The 18033-nt window shown below is 35.2% G+C and overlaps 1 protein-coding gene across 1 annotated transcript in view; it reads right to left on the bottom strand.

The window, feature by feature from the left end:
• The window catches only part of LOC149803368 (glutamyl aminopeptidase-like), a 48179-nt gene extending 30917 nt beyond the window's left edge, over positions 1-17262 (bottom strand). Inside the window, exons 1-2 of the mRNA XM_089953078.1 lie at positions 17135-17262; positions 8252-9484 (exon numbers count right to left, since the gene is read on the bottom strand). Of these exons, the coding sequence (XP_089809204.1) occupies positions 8252-8895 (644 nt within the window). The 5' untranslated portion in view covers positions 8896-9484; positions 17135-17262. The remainder of the gene's footprint in view (positions 1-8251; positions 9485-17134) is intronic.
• Between the last annotated feature and the right edge of the window lie 771 nt (positions 17263-18033).

Raw genomic sequence — 18033 nt, 5'->3', positions numbered from 1 at the left:
ATTTAGTGTTGTAGAACGTTCTTAGGTTGAATACAGAGAACACTTGACTCAAATGGACGCAAAACCAATATTTACAATAAAGGAACAGTCAATATTTGATTTGGGAGATGACGGGTTGTGCGCTGTAAATTGTATTGCGCACTAATTTCGATGGCCATAGAGAGAACATCATTCGCTAGAAGACCGTTTGTTTGCTGCAGAAAGTCTACCCGACATGTTTATGACTGCGCCAAACGACTATCATATCCCCATATTATGCTCACTATCTTCGGTGTCAGTAACTAACCCTTACTTAGCCAATGATGACTAAAAGCCAGAATAAGTTCGGTGTATGCTGACACAATATTTGAAATCAATTTCTGCGAAGGGTCGTATTTCATCATATGTATTTCGAAACGAACAAAATAAATAACCGCAGGTCATGTTGTAACTAGCGCAACGTGTATGGTGCGCACTAATACTTCTTTATACAACTGACCACTCTTGTGGCCTAAGTAGTTTGAACGTCAGCTTCAGATGTGGGGTGGGGGTGGGGGTGTTGGGTTAGTAGCAATATGACTAAAACCGTTAAAATAACCTGGAAAACCCAAATCACACACACACACACACACACACACGCTCCTTGTTGGTCGGTCAATTTTACATTTGTATTAGGTAAGGTTACTTCTGTGTCATAGTAAAATGTACTAGTTAGATGGGTTTGATTTCTGTGTGCCACATAGGTTTGGCTCCCCCTTAATTAAATAAATATATCGATACATCTCAAATTCCAAGAAGCTCGGTTTATCTACTACTCGAAAATTACTTGACTAGTAAGACTTCAGAGTATATTTCAAAATTTCAAAATTACTAGATCAGTCAGATTATAACACAAAAAATGAGACCAAACCCAGTGTCTTTTTATCACTGTAAAATAGACTGGATTGAGAGTTTAAATAAAAGCAAAACATATAAAAATAAATCCAAGATTTAAATAGAAGTACAAAGAATCGAATTAATAAAGACAACATTCAAAATGGAAAAGGTAAGATAATATTTTTGTTGCATGCAATTATACAATTTAAGAAAAGAGAACATAACGAACACAGGCAACGTACATTACTCAAAGAAAGCAGAAAGGTAGAGCCCATATTATATTGCAATGCCTTTTTGTGAAAACATATTAGTCTGCAAATAATTTTAGAAAGACCAATACAATGTTCGTGGACAACAGTCAATATTGAAAGCAAGAAGACGGTGCAGTATTTTCTCTGTTATAGGGTTTAGCTTAAAAACATTATGTGGCAGTGGCACGTTACAAACATTACAATTTACTACTTTTATATGGAACAGAATCTTATATATATTAATTTCCATCCGATATTTTAACGAGAGCTGAATGACACAGAATATAGTGTTATTGATCAGTGTAGTTTGAATTGGTATATGTAAAAATATATGTTGTGTGAATAAACTCTAGGTCATTGTGTGGTAAAGTTAAGGTAGAGAAAATAAGCTTTCTGGTTTTCGACATTACGCAGGGTTTCGTAGGGACTTAAATAAAGAAAAAATCGTACATTATATTGTTTAAAATAATAGATAACAAAAATACAATAATAATATATTGAGTCTGTTTGTTTTATAACGAAAGCCGTGCTAAAACCTGGAATAAATTTGTTGTTTTGTGTCAGTTAACATCACGGAGTATTAACAAACATATTAGATGTTTTGTGTAATGCCCGTTTATAATATTAACAAGCATTTTCAGCAGTAATTTGGCAAAGGAAAGAGAACATAAAATATTGAAAAGTCAGATAGGAACTATCCAAATGCTCTAGAACATTTAAGAATTACAGGACAATAATTCAGGATGGAACTTTTTTAGATGATTAAGAGGAGAAGGTGTTAGTTATACATAGATCTGACTCTTGCTTTGTTTACATGAGAATGAAACAATCTAATAGAAAAAGGTACATGGCCAGCCAATGAACTAAGAAAAGGGAATTGAATACTAATAGCCATAATAAAAAAAACTTTATTGTTGATCAGACTTTAGCTTTAACTTATTGCTAGTAACTTTAGCGTTAACTCATTGCTAGTACCTTTAGCCTTAACTCATTGCTAGCAACTTTAGCTTCAACTCATTGCTAGCAACCTTAGCTTTAACTCATTGCTAGTACCGTTAGCTTGAACTCATTGCTAGTAAATTTACTTCAACTCATTGCTAGTAACTTTAGCTTTAACTCATTGCTAGTAACTTTAGCTTTAAGTCATTGCTAGTACCTTTAGCTTTAACTCATTGCTAGTACCTTTAGCTTTAACTCATTGCTAGTAACTTTAGCTTTAACTCATTGCTAGTACCTTTAGCTTTAACTCATTGCTAGTACCTTTAGCTTTAACTCGTTGCTAGTAACTTTAGCTTTAACTCATTGCTAGTACTTTTAGCTTTAACTCATTGCTAGTACGTTTAGCGTTAACTCGTTGCTAGTAACTTTAGCTTTAACTCATTGCTAGTAGCTTTAGCTTTAACTCATTGCTACTACTTTTTAGCTTTAACTCGGTGCTAGTAACTTTATCTATAACTCATTGCTAGTAACTTTAGCTTTAACTCATTGCTGATAACATTTATACAGATAACACTATTCCACAAGGTTGTCAAACCATTTTTAACGCAAAACGGAAGTAGCTTTTATGTTTGTTCGACTGCCAATCCAAAGAAACAAGCCGAATGGAAACGAACTTTGTAAAAATGTCAACTTTTAGCACCAAGAATAAGAACAATTCATCATTTAGAAGCGATAAAAGCTCTGAACAAAATATACACACAAGGACATAGAAACTGCTCGGTTGCAAAACATAGGAACATATTATCAAAGTAGATTTTGAACTAATTAGCAGGAATAAGAAAATCATAATGCATGCATCTACTTTACTTTGTACTTTACCTTGAATGAAAGGATGATATGTGAATCACTGGACATTATTAAATATTTCATCTGAAGAAAGCTGATATAGTACATGGAATAACAAAAGATAGAAGCGAAGATATGTCTTTGATTTTAGAGAAAGATGAATACAATATTTTATTTTCTTTGCATGGACCAATTTATGAAATCACTTAAAGTTATATGTATACAATATAGCGAGCAATTCAAATGGACCCGTCTCTCAAATTGTGATATCTCGAAACTTTAATATAGGTCCAATATACACTCACAACATAAGTTGTAGAGCATAATAATCATGCTGAGAAGATATTAAAAGATCATTGTCAGTTTGCATCTACAAAGTTAAAATTGAGTTTTGCCCACAATTTTTACTGGATTGGTACTTTCATTTGCTGACACATACATATTGTAACAAATGCTTATACGACATGATTGTATTGAAAAATTGATAAAATCATAAATACATAAATATTATCAGATTAAATACAATTTCTCTCACACTGTCACCCATGCAAATACACATAGATGCAAGATATAGTGATACTTATAAAGCCCATTCTTACAATGGCACATTGATATTGCCACACCTTTTAGATATTGTATCCATATGTACTGACACACATGACACAAACGCAAACATACAAGTTTACTACATTCAGTGTCATTTGTTTTACAAGCTTACAAGCGTGACCATGTTATAATAATAATAATAATAATAATAATAGTAATATGTTCGATTTCAACTATGATTATATCGATCCACGTAACTTCTGAAAGATGTTTTAAATGAAGAAAAGAAGTTAGAATTACCCATATCTATAGAGAAAACGCTAAGTAAGTGAAAAGAACTGGCAGCAACAGCTGTTGGAGATAAAGTAATAATTTCCTCTCTGAGACAGACAGTTCATTAAAAGAATGCACATCTGGCAGGTTATAGAAGAGATATCAGATATTCAGGAGTTATTATTGTTGATCATATGAATATCTGAGACAGGTTCTAGAAGAGATATCATATATTCGGGAGTTATTATTGTTGATCATTTGCAATTAGTCACACGAGTATTGTAACTATTTCTTTGACCAGCTCAAATCTTTAAACATAGTTGCAGAATGAATTTCAAAAGATCAACATTTAATATGATTCCAGGCATTCTTTGAAAACGTTTGTTGAATTTTATATACTTCTTTTCCCCATGCTTACATATTTATAAAGAAGAAGAGGCCAAGCTACTTTGACAGAATCCAGATTGTGCTCAGCGTGGATAAGCTTTTATTTATGTAGGGAGAAACGTATTAAATGCTTTCGAAAGAGTTTTGAGACAGTAGGATATTTAGATACCAGTCGACAATGACTGTGACTGGATCTTGAACCCTTCATCTATATCTAAATATTATATATATATATATATATATATATATATATATATATATATATATATATATATATATATATATATATATATATATATATATATATATATATATATATATATATAAATATGTAAGCGACAAGAGATCCATCAATGTGATAAAGTTTGAGTTGATAACTTTATTATTTTAGAACTTATTCAACCAGTCCCTGTAACGTTGGAGGTATCCAGTTCCATCTGGTATCAATAGTTCTCAGACTCGTTTATACTGGAAATAATAGACTCTATGCATGACTATCTTCTCCTCTGAACTAATTCAGTAAGTTTATCCAGTTTATCACGGTTAAGGTGTTTCAATTCAGCACATGGCAAGTTGGTAGTAAACGTTGTCTGGACGATATTGAGTTTTTGTTCTATTTTGTAGCAATCGTAATAGGTCATATTTTCTTAAATGTTGCTTGTAAACTTATAGAAGCGTTTATTTTTTTTTCATATGTAGTTGGCCCAATATTTTGTCTATGGTAGTACTATCTAAGTTTTATACTGAAGATATTCAGGAATAAATACTCTGGCAGTCTTTTATATTTTGGTGATTTGATTTTGCTTGGGACAGATTTGTCAGGAACTGGAAGCAAGCATGTACAGCAGCTAAAAAACATTTCATGAAGGTCGTCACAGTGTAAATTAATTACAGGGAAGGTCGCCATAAGTTCAGATTGGCACCATCTTGTAGAGTAAGTACAGGGAAGGTTGCATTGATCTCGATTTATTAACACCGTGTAATGTAAGTACAAGGAAGACTTCATTTAGCTCAAATTGTCATCACCATTGTCACCATCGTGTGAAGTAAGTACAGGGAAGGTTGCATTAACTCAGGTTGGTATCACTGTGTAAAGCAAGTACAGGGAAGGTTGCATTAACTCAGGCTGGTATCACTGTGTAAAGCAAGTACAGGGAAGGTTGCATTTAGCTCAAAATTGGATCACTGTGTAACCAGGGGCGTATTAACCATTAAGCAGACTAAAGCACGTACTTAGGGCACCAGGGCCAAAGGGGGCACCAGAAAGTTGAGCTTGGCTTAGTTTGTACAGTATATTGTGTTATCATATGAATAAATTTTTGTAGTGCTGCAACCTGCATTGTATATCTGGTCAGACAGGTCAACAACTAAAATGGACTGGGTCAGCGTGGAAAGGAGGGGGGCACCAAAATTTGCCACTGCTTAGGGCACCAGTGAGCCTTAATCCGCCTCTGTGTATAACGCAAGGCAGGGAAGGTTGCATTTAGCTCAGAATTTTATCACTGTGTAAAACAAGAACAGGGAAGGTAGCATTTAGGTCAGGTTTGTATCACTGTGTAAAGTAAGTACAGGGAAGGTAGCATTTTGCTCAGGATGGTATCACTGTGTAAAGCAAGTACAGTGAAGGTATCATTTAGGTCAGGTTGGTATCAATGTGTAAAGTAAGTACAGGGAAGGTAGCATTTTGCTCAGGATGGTATCACTGTGTAAAGCAAGTACAGTGAAGGTATCATTTAGGTCAGGTTGGTATCAATGTGTAAAGTAAGTACAGGGAAGGTAGCATTTTGCTCAGGTTGGTATCACTGTGTAAAGCAAGTACAGGGAAGGTATTATTTAGCCCAGGTTGGTATCACTGTGTAAAGTAAGCACATATAAGTTTGCATTTATCTCAGGTCGGTATCACTTTATAAAGTTAGTACAGGGAAGGTAGCATTTAGCTCAGGTCGGTATCACTGTGTAAAGCTAGTACAGGGAAGGCTGAATTGAACTCAGGTTGGTATCACTGTGTAAAGCAAGTACAGGGAAGGTTGAATTTAACTCAGGTTGGTATCACTGTTTAAAGCAAGTACAGAGAAGGTCGATGCTATCGATCTTTATTATTTTTGATGTGTTTATATTAAAGCCAATGCACATCGCAATTAAACATGATACTTATCACTTGCGGAGGATGGTGTCACTATATTTTTTCAATTAATGTTTTCAGTATTACTTACAGAGAAATGAGTACGGGTCCTTATTATTTGACTTAAAAAGATGAAATAAATTTTACCATATTTTTTATTACAGCAATTCGTGTGATATTTGTTAAATCCACCATTATCACAATTTTACCACTGGCATTCTGCGTTTAAAGCAATCCAGGTACTAAAAGAGTTTGACGGTTTGTTTAAATTACATAAATGAAAAGACTTTGCATGAACATCCCATACTGAATGAAGTACAGATGCTTCCAGGTCATACTTCGCTTATATTTAACTTTTCTAGAAATTTACAAAAATAATATATAACGTGTTTTATTAGACCTTTAAAGCTTTAATTTGAAACCACCAAACGAGAATAAAAGATTTGCAAAATACCCACCAGTTTGCTCAGATCTGAGAAGGAGGTTTATCTCTCCCATTTTTAACATATGCCAACACAAGATATATTAAAATGGTTGCTGTTGACAGCTGAATTAATTGTTTTTATTGCAATGTTGTCATCAGTGGAAATAGTTAAGCTAGTTTCACACTACAGAATATGCTGACTAGTCGAGATTCAATTCAGTTTTGCTTTCATCCAACTTGGCGAGATGAAAGAAGCTAAAATTAGCTATAGTATCCGTTTCTTTTACCATTGTGGAGAAAACCCAAAGCGAACATTTTGTATTGGTGTGACATCTAGCTTCTGAAGAGACGTCGATATTGCAGTTGTTTTATTTCTAGAGGCGTAAATTATTTATAGGGGTATTTTATCATTACAGATAATCTCCAACCCATAAGAAACATGTAGCTGGAATTAGCATTTGAAATTATCACACCAACTATATTTAAAACGTGAACCTGGTTATTAGCAAAGCATCAGAATTTCGCTAATTGCAATGCTAGTTGTCTGCTATGATATGGCGTCCTTCACCGTAATGCACACAATCTGCTTCCGGTATTCATGTGATATACAGATAGGTTCTACACCACTACTTCTCAAATGTTTGTTTTCGCGAACCAAATGAATATTGAAGACCGCTTGATGATCTTTTGTAATGTAGACAGTAATGTTTGGTAATAATTGCAACCTTACTTCGGAACAACTGAATGAGCTCGCGGACCACCAGTGGTCCTCGTACCATATTTTGAGAACCTCTTTTTCTCCACGATGGGTAACGTTTTTCTGTATGTTGTGTAATTAAGTATACGAATAGTGTACTATACATCATCTGTACAAACACATACATCAACCTGGGAATACACAGGATGCATACAACCTTACAAAGATACGCCAATTTAATATCCATGTGTTACTTTTAGTGTGATTACCATAACACTGACCCATCTGTACTCCTAAATGATGATATTGCTTAAGGAAGTACACACTGGAACCGTAAAACAAACAACATAATTAACAAATACACTTATCCGTCAAGGATTGACTATCCTACAGCTTGTGGAGGTTCATCAGCTTACTAACCTCACGTATCATGCCGTAGAGGTAAAATTCGAACCCCATATATTTCTAAAGATGGCAGATTTGGTGTTACTCAAATTAATTTATCCCAACTCCCATTTTGATTATCCGAAATTTATAAGCAATGTTTTACTGTGGGTCGGTGAGACTACATGACTGAAATTTATCGAAATTCATCTAGTATAAAAATAAACCAAGATGGTCAGAAACAGTGAAAACTATAATTCATCCTTGTCACTGGAAGCAAACAGTTTAGAAAATTAGAACCTGATTGTACACATATAATCAGAAACTGCAAAACATTAGTATTCTCTTGACGATATCACAATTAAATAAGCCAAACAAAAACCAACAGAAACTCAAGAGAGAAACTAACAAAATACATGCTGGAAAGTAAAAGCATTTTTGTTATATTAGCTTGGATATATTAAAGTTTGTCAGCTAGAAATGATAATGGCATTATCCAAACGTTAAATAACAAAACAGTAATTTACCTTATTTCATTTGTTTTGGAGTTGATATATGTACTTTTGTAGAATCCAACGATCGCTCTCGTTAGAGATCCATCGAACTGCAATTTTAAATAAACGGTGCCAGGCTGAATTATGCTCATCGCTTCTACAATCCAGAATTGATTGGTTGCATATGCAAAAGTACGATTCACCGGAATCATCTCCTGATTTTTATCCACAAGAACAGTGCTTGTAATGTTCAGGTAATTAAAGTGTATCAATACATGTTTTGTCGGCCGTGTGATATTGAGCTCTACTGTTTCATTTCCATAGAACCATCCGCTGTTATTGTAAAAATCTGGGTACAACGTAATGTCGTAATGGACAGCCTGAATATGTTCTGGAAGACGTAAATTCATCCATGGAGCGTCGTCCAACGATGGCTGAGCAACTGTTGTTTTTGCCGTTGTTGTGGTGGTGGTGGTGGTGCGATCATCATCGTTAATAGCTGAGGCGTCGCCAGCATTGTCCTTTTTTGAACTGGTACATTTGGCGTCGGTGAAATACCAGACCAGGCTTCCTACTATTACCGGCAATGCGATAAAAAGGAAAACACACAGGTAAATGGTCCTTTTACCGAGCTGGACATATTTTTTTGGTTTGTCTGTCAAATCCAGTCGCTGCATGACGCCCTTTGATTTGTTTACCAACGCTAAAATTTTGCAAAATAACGTTAAGTTTGGAATTGAGAAATTTCACGATTTGTTGCTATGTTTAGACACCAGCAATTTAATTCATTATTGTTAAAGATGATTTTACAAACTCACTCAAGTCTCTAACCTGAACATGAATCAATATTTAAGTACATACTTTGCTCGGTCTAGCTTTTCCAAAATGAAAATAACTGCAGATGATAACTGCTTTTGAACGTCTGGTTAATGCAAAATCCAGTTTCTTGCTGGAGGAGTAAAGTGCTACTGGACAGTGGCCCGATCAAAATCAGATACAAAATTATGCCTTCTATACCAATATTAAACACAAACCAGACTAAATCCGTGTGGAGAACCGAGCATCTTTACAAAGTAGTTGTCAAGAGCCAACTGCTGTATATCAGATTGTCGGATCAGAGATTGGTAGATTTATCTACAATGGCAGTTTGAGGAAACGGTCTCTTGTCTTAATCACCAATAAATTCATCCACACCTTGCAAGAACAAACACTTTAGATTCTAGCTTTGTAAATCTTTCAGATAACGGGGAGAAGCTCGTTTCACCACTGCAAGAAAAGAACAACAATATTAAACACCTGCATCAACTGACCGATCGTTGGCATGTTGATAACACTAGTAAGGTTCAATGATTTTATTAAAAGTGGAGAGTAAAAAAAGCACAGGCAATATATAAGCATGCAGTTAATCATTATGTTTGGTGCGGGGTTATACTGTACGGTCTGCTAGTAAGAGGGCTAATTAATTAAAATGGGCGGATCGAAACGTATAAAATATTGTACGGTACAAGACTGTCAAAGTAGCGATATCGTACAGTTTTACCATTGACTCTTATGATAGGAGATTCGGCGCATCACCGTTGTTACACATAAACGTGAACTGACAGCTCATCAGCACGCATGATTATGTCAACAAGGAGGTGACTAAAGCAGTTAAGTTTAGCCACAATGAAACCTATTTAATTAGCATGATGTATCGAATATGTGGAGGATACTTTTTTTGACGACTGATGAGAGGGATATCTATTTTACAGAGAGAATGTAAGTAAGAAAGGGAAGAACCCCGACCCTCTATCCATCAATCTCGCCATTCAAATTCCTAGGTTCTACAGTTGGAGATTGTAGGGAGGGGCGGTGAGAATCAGATTATAAAATCTTGGGTATCTACAATATGCAATCATCATATTTGTGACATTTCTTACGAATATGAGTAGTTAATACATAAAGAGAACTGGCTCAAACTGAAGTTTAAAATACTATACTCTCATTCAGAATGGATCTCACCCAAGCGTAAATAAAATGCATTGAGACATTTTACGAAAGTCATACCCTTACTTTCTCAGTAAAGTTACTCTCACGATTAATGGACCAATCAGGCTTGAATATTACACAACTGTTTAGACTAACTAGACAGGTAATGCTTGAATAGTAAATTACAATTTAGACTAATTAGACCAGCCAGACATGAATATTACCCACAAATTTATAATACTAGACCATCAGGCTTGAATGCTACAGAAAAGGTTAGACTAATTAGACCAGTAATGCATCAATGTTTCAAAAAAATTTACACTAATTACACCAGTTAGGCTTGGATATTTAGAAAGAAACTAGACCAACTAGACCAGCCGGGCTTGAATATGTCAAACAAATTAAGACTAACTAGATCAACCAGACTTGAATGTTTCACAAACTGTAAGACTAACTAGACCGGCCAGGCTTGAATATTTAAAACAAATTAAGACTTACTAGATTAGTCAGAATATTAAGACACTCAGTGAACACAAAAATACATAAATGAAACATTGCAAATAAGAGAACGAAGCTAATCTTAAATAATGTGTACAATTTTCGAGGGGATGGGGTGGGTGAGAATACTAAGTACTATTTTCGTCTAAAATTGTACAAGCCAAGTTCATAAAATTTATTTTCACGGTCGACTGAACTAAGACTTCCTGCCATAGGCGATTCGCTCTTAATTACGCACTGAAAGGTGTGAGGTGTGATCCTTTCTAGTGTGGACTAAATTAGCCTTGAACAATGATGTGTGCGTTTGTGTGTGTGTGTGTGTGTGTGTGTGTGTGATTGGGAATTTTAACTTTTAGCTTTAACATTTTTTTCGTCATATGGATACGATGTCTGCAGTGTGGCAGCTCATAGTGATGTCTAGCACTGGGTCATGATCCCGCAGACATGGAGCATAATGCCCCACCCACTCACATTATCCCGATACGAGGCCGACCAATCATAACACTAATCTCTTAATGCTGAGCGCCTAGCGAGCCGACTGTAAGTACCATTTGTATAAGTCTTCGGTACGACTCGGCCAGGGTTCGGGACCACGTCTTCCTGCATCCGAGGCGAATGCTCTAACCACTAGGTCACCGGAGCGGTCGAACAGTTATGTAGTACAGTTATGTAGTACACTAATTAAAAACAGGGGCCCCGAGTGGCCGAGTGGTCTAAAGCGCTGTCCGTTACGGATCACTACCATCTCACCTCTGTCTGCGTGGGTTAGAGTCTCGGACTCAGCCAACGTGGATATGTGAGAATGCTTGCCAGTAGCTTCTTGTGGGTCGGTGGTTCTTTGCGGGGTTTTCCCGGGTTCTTCCTCCACCATTAATACTGGCCGCCATGTATAGCCTATCGTGTGCTGAAAAATGGCGTTAAACCCTACAACAACAACAACAACAAAAACAACAATTAAAAACATTGCATGATTTTGACTTCTGACTATATCTTATAGGACAGATATATATATAAACACACACACACGCGCGTTTACTTGAAAACCAGATATATTAACATATTAAACATAATATACATGGATACTGTCAGTAAATGTTTATGTAATATTTTTACCTACAAATCTGGACGGGAAATAAAAGAATGTACAAGATGGATGTTTTACATAATTCAAATGTTTAACATCTGATATAGATTGATATCATCTACTCAACGGATTTTTATACATAGATTTGACTTGAGTGATAAGGAACATAAATTCTTTATTATTACACCTGTCAATTTGCTACTCAAGAAAGAGTTTGTTATCATTTTCGAGCAAAAGGGGAGGAAAAAAACAATACATTCGTTTTTCGATTCCCTATCACCAGCATCGAAAACGAAGCTGAACTGCTGTTTCCTAAGTGTTTCTTGGTTTCAACTGAGCATGCGTGAAGAACTACGTCATAACCTCAATTGACACGCTAAAGGAAGTGAGTAACAGTTTCTACCAAGTATGTATCATCAACTTCGAAAAACTTGTCTAATCGCTTCGAAACAAATGTCAAAATGATTCAGTCTCTCCCGTAACAAGCTCCAAGGGAGCCTGTCATGCATTTTTTTTAAGACTGGACTATGAGAGAAATTCTCAGAGTCGAACTCTTTCTTAAGTATAAGAAAATCCGGATAACGACTCGACCCTTAGCGTCTCGAAATAATTCGGATTTTCAGTAGCCGAGAATTCAACGTCAGCGAACAATCAAGATTACATACTGTGATAATGATATAGATGCATAAATGTGAAGAAATAAATAAAATAAAAAATAAAAAACAACAAAAAACAACAAAAAACCAAAAAATAAAATACCAACACCGATAATGTCTATATTATATTCTGGAATCTTGATTCATACACCGAGTAAGAATACAGACAGACCAACGAAATACATTTTTTATAGATACGGTCATTGGATTAATTAATAACCCGTACAAATAGAGAAACTTAACACCTTTGAAAATTAATTTGGGGATCTTTAAATAATTATGAGAAGATTGAACCTTCGAGCATTAAACCTGTTCGATCAAGTAAAATAGAGAGGACCTGACATATTAACGTGTAAATCATATTTAAATATTGGTTCTAATGACTATAAGATGGAAGAGATTACTATGTTGGAATGCAAACTTAAGCAAGATTATGTTTGTTATTATCGTATATAAATATGCATCAACGACGAAAATATGTCTGCAAAATACGCTTACATCTGCTTTTAATTCTTTATAAGAGATGATCAGAACAAGAAAGGCTTGCTTTTAGCGTTCAAACTGGCTTCATACCCATGGCGTTAGAGTGCTTGTTTTTAAAGATGTGAAGGAGTTTCATGTTTGCTGAATTCTTGGTTATTTCGTTTTGGATCTACTCGCAGACTTGACCATATTTGGGCTTAATCTTCATACACTTTGTTCTATGTACAAGATTTCAGTGCACATATTATACAAATCTGATCTTGTTTTGTTTTCTCAAATTTCTTATAAAGTAAGTGTGTTTATCTTAATTCTACATATGAATGTTTCTTGTAGTACGCGTCTATATACCTACACATCTGTTTCTCCTACAAACGCGTCATTTATGTCGGATACATAACAATGTTTTTTGTTTACAACTTTATATAATGTTAACGCTTTCATTAACTTTGAACCACTGTATATTTGAATTCCTGCTTGTAATTTTAAATTAGAAATTTCTTGCATATTTAACCTATATGAATTTGTTTTATGCAGGAAATAGATCGTTTTATGTTACTCATAACTTAGGAATTAAAATGAAAAATTGTATGAAAACTTGATGTTGAAGTTAATTGTATTTATTATTTTAGTCGCTCGAATAATGCCGACAATCTAATATGTTCTTGCTGTTGCAATACGGAATAAGGACCCGAGTTAATAAATTGTATTGTCTACTGTACGGACATGTGTGTACTCTCTGATCATGAACCTTAGGAATTGTGTCTTCGGGACATTTCAACTTGGTCGAAGCGGTCTGTGAAAAGAGCAAAGCCATACGAATGTTCAAGACTGAGAGTTCATGACATTTTAGTTCGCAATTCGAGTGAATTAAAGATGTCTCTTCAGAGACAATATCTACTGTTATTTTGTCCTTGCTGTTGAAGACAATGATATTTGCTGTTTTCAAAAGATTCCTAAAAGGAGTTTAAAAAATTTCTTGGCCAAATTATACATATAAATGCATTACAGAAGGAGCATACAATATGTAATTTGTTTGGGGAAACGACATCTGGGTCACAGTCAAAGAAGGAGGGGTCTAGGCGGGGGTGGGGGTGGGGGGGCTGGTTAGTCATGCAAAGGAAGCGTTGAGGTTTTCCGTTGGGAGCCATGGAAGCGGTTATAGAGCATATAAGAGCCCATACATAATAGTAAATTGTAGGTACTTCTGAAAAATTGGAACATTTGTGTAAATATTGTCTTTTATAAGTACTTTCAACATATTTATCCAAGGACTGGTTTAAAACTGAATCAAAAATAAGAAATTTGGAATCAGATAAGCCTTATGTATCATCCCGTAGAAAAACATGAAATAAAAACAACAACAGAGACATTCTGACAGTTCATATTGTTAGATTCCCATTTGAATAAACAGTTAGAGGCTCCTCCTACAAGTCTCGTGCCAATATCTCCCTCCACATTTAGTATGTTGCTTCCGGCTCGATATTAACATGGTAACCAAAAACAATAATAATCTCTTTTGAAAAAAAACTAATTTAAGAGTCAATTTCGGAGGTAATGTAGTTATATTTATTTAATAGTGACGTAAGAATGCAACTAAAAAAAATCGGCAGATTTTTGGTGTGTAAAAACTATGTCAAGGTCTTATATTCCTGGCTCTTCCATAACAGGTGCGCCTGTTGTTGAAATGGTGGGTTATTTCAAAGTATACGATCCTTTAATTACATTTGGAAGTGCAGTCACTGCGTGATTTATATATGTTGACCAAGAGTATTCTTTTAACATAGGAAAAAATACACAGTTGTTGAGGAAAGGAAATAAAGGAAAAATAATTCAAAGTTTATTTAAAAGTTCCATTTATTATATGTACTTCTTCAGATATGTCTGGAATTGCAGTATGATCATCAAACTTGTGGATCCATTAGGAATACAAAGCAAAGGATTTGTAAATTATCTCTAAGTAACTCACCTGCCGTTTAATGTTTTAACACAAATCACCTCCAACATAAAAATGCATTTCTTTTCCTCATCACCCTCTATATCATATATTAATGCAAGATAAACAAATACCATTGCTTGTGCAATTGCGGGTGCTTTAATTAGATCAGTCTATTTAAAATCGAGGACTCACAGATTGGAATCTGAACATATTCGTGCAGCTCTGTTTTTATGCTACAGTAAAGATACAGATTTCAAACTAAATATATAAAAGGACTTGTCTGTCTATAAGTATCTATAAACGGTATGAAATAAAGTGAGCTTTTAGCTCTATAGATGTTAAAAAAGCCACGTCCCTCTTGAGTGCTCAAATGACCTCGTCCGTGCTTGTTAACACGTATATTGACACACGCCATATATACGGTTCTCCTATCGGGCTTGTATTCTCGTACAGATCAAAGCACATAGTAAGACATCAAATAAATAACATTGAAAGTAAACAAATAGGACAGCGAGCAGATCATCAGCATCAACCAGGCTTCTACTGTAAACACAATCAAACCATATGACCTTTAACATTAAACTATATATATATATATATATATATATATATATATATATATATATATATATATATATATATATATTCTACAAACAGATGCAGACGCACAGGCTGAATTTTAAGTGCCACATGTAATATCATTCTCTTGGCGTTGGCATCCTTTTAGGTTCCTCGTGCCACGGGAATTATGTATGGTATTTATTCTATGCTGACATTGCACACGGTCTATAATATAGCTACTGAAACATTACGCTGATGCCTATGCTCCACGTTACAGTCACCTACGTATTTGCGGTTGGCATCACAGGTGCTTGACGCGAGCTTGATGTTGAAAAAAAAAAAAAAAAACACAACAATAATCTGAAGGAAAAAAAATCATACAGAGTGACAAAAATACATTAGATTACCCCCATGACCCGTTCTGACATAGGACCCTCTCTATCATAATATATAAGACAGAAGGTAGGTAACTTCCGATTTTCGCGAATTCTGTCTTTTGGGACAAGTACGTGCACATGTGAAAACCGGTGAAAAGAGCTACATGTACCATTTTTGCGACTCTACGATGCCTCCCTTCTTGAATTACAGAACAGTGGTAGATGAAAAAGTAAGTTTTTACTTACCATTAACTCGATTCAACTTTAGGAATCCTGTTCCATGCAAGAATTATACATTGTCTTCTTCGCTGCACATACATCGTGTACATGTGATTCTATTTTCAAAATAGGCAAACTATGCGGCACACACGTCAACGCCGAAATATGATTGGCTCAGTAGGTTATACTTCTTATCACATGAGCTCGGACTTGTCTCAGCAGTAAAAAATCGCGAAAATCGCACGTTTCGGAGCCCGTAACTTCAGTTTGGTACAACGCAGAAAAGTCAATGATGGCTTTATGAATAGAAAAATATATCATGAGTAAAACAAGTCATATAGCATGGTCGTATGCCTTTAAAGTCGTAAATAGCAGAAGGGTCATGGTTGGAACGAAGTATTTGGAAGTTACGTTTCTCTCTTATATATTATGATAGAGAGGGTCCTATGTCAGAACGGGTCATGGGGATAATCTAAGGTATTTTTGTCACCCTGTATGATTTATTTTCCTTCAGATTATTGTAGTTTTTTTTTTCTCAACATCAAGCTCGCGTCGAGCACCTGTGGTTGGCATAGGCTAGGACGAAAGCTATTTCTCTACATGCTTGGCAATAGGTCCACTCTAGGAGGAATGTAAATATGAGCGGGAAAATTTGATTTCAAAATGTTCGAACAACTTACACGTAGAACTATTGATTTGACAGTATTAATGGCTTGAGAAGATGTTTGAGGTTCAGAAGAAGAAAAGAAAACAGAGGCCAGAGTGCAAACTACTGACCAAAAAGGGTGATTTTTGTTGGTCCTTAACGGTACATTCAACACATTATTTGCTATATCAAGACGACGAAGTTGGAGCCAGTGTTGGACGTAAACGCTTGTATATTATTACATCATGTATGATCGACAGCGGACTGTACAGTCCAATAACTAGTGTGTTTGCCAATTTGTTATACAACTGTGAAACATTAATATAGTCCATTTTTATATACATCGTGACGTCATAGAAGAAAAATCTTCCGCAACATTAACGCGTAACACTTAGAAATATCACATACCAACGTCATTGGTTAATGCAAGATCTTTAACATTACATGACAAATAGAAGCATTATCCTGTGAGATAAAATATTACTCACCTCGTTTCATAAATTTCATATTAAATGAGCACTTATGTATATTCCTTTTGATTTCTCGTACATCATGGCTGAACTTCGGAACATAGAACCTGGCTATCACACATTTGCTACGAACAAGTGAAAGAGTGTGTTCCGCTAACTAAATAATGGAAAACCGCTATTTCTACACTTTCGACAACTTCATGGTATGCACCAGTCGATCATAATTAATAGTTGTCACTCCTTATCTCACATAAATGAGTGAAGTGGGGCGCTGTGACACGGGTGTGCGTGATAAATGTCTGCATGCCCGTGCAACGGCATTAGATGTTGGACTATAACGTCAACATCGTTTAATACCAGCACTAGAAACTTTGAAATTTTACTTTTTTATTCTGTAAATATGAAGATCTTAAAATTGTATACTTTCACGTAGAGACTCTAGGGTTCACTATCAATAGGACGGGAGTTAGGAAGACATCAGTTGGGAAGTATGGGCATGGTTAGATAATACTGTAATGTGGCATGGTTAGATAATACTGTAGGAAAATGCTACAAGTCGAGTTATTCAAAATACAAATAGTCATATATTGAAAGAGGAAGCAGGACACTCATAATCATCTTCTCAGATGCATGATACTGATCTTAAATGCATTTATCACATGACCAAGGAATTTATATTCTTCGTTTGTGGTATATCATTAGATGATCTAGTCAAACAATAAACGATTCAAATAAAGTGCAGTCAGCAATAGAAGTTGAAATAATTACAGTATGAGTAAAAATTAATTCCACAATTTCTACACGTTCAAATGTTCTCACGCTATTGTAGTGTTGCAGAAGGACCAATGTGTATTTAGCATATCTATCCGTCAGCTCCCTTCGGTTATATAAAATCTAACTAGAAATATTCCGATGGA

Source organism: Sinohyriopsis cumingii, chromosome 3 (assembly GCF_028554795.1).
Source record: "Sinohyriopsis cumingii isolate HCF-2022 chromosome 3, ASM2855479v2, whole genome shotgun sequence".
Classification (NCBI taxonomy): domain Eukaryota; kingdom Metazoa; phylum Mollusca; class Bivalvia; order Unionida; family Unionidae; genus Sinohyriopsis; species Sinohyriopsis cumingii.
Note: the sequence above shows the minus strand (reverse complement) of the source record. Positions and strands in the feature narration are given on the sequence as shown.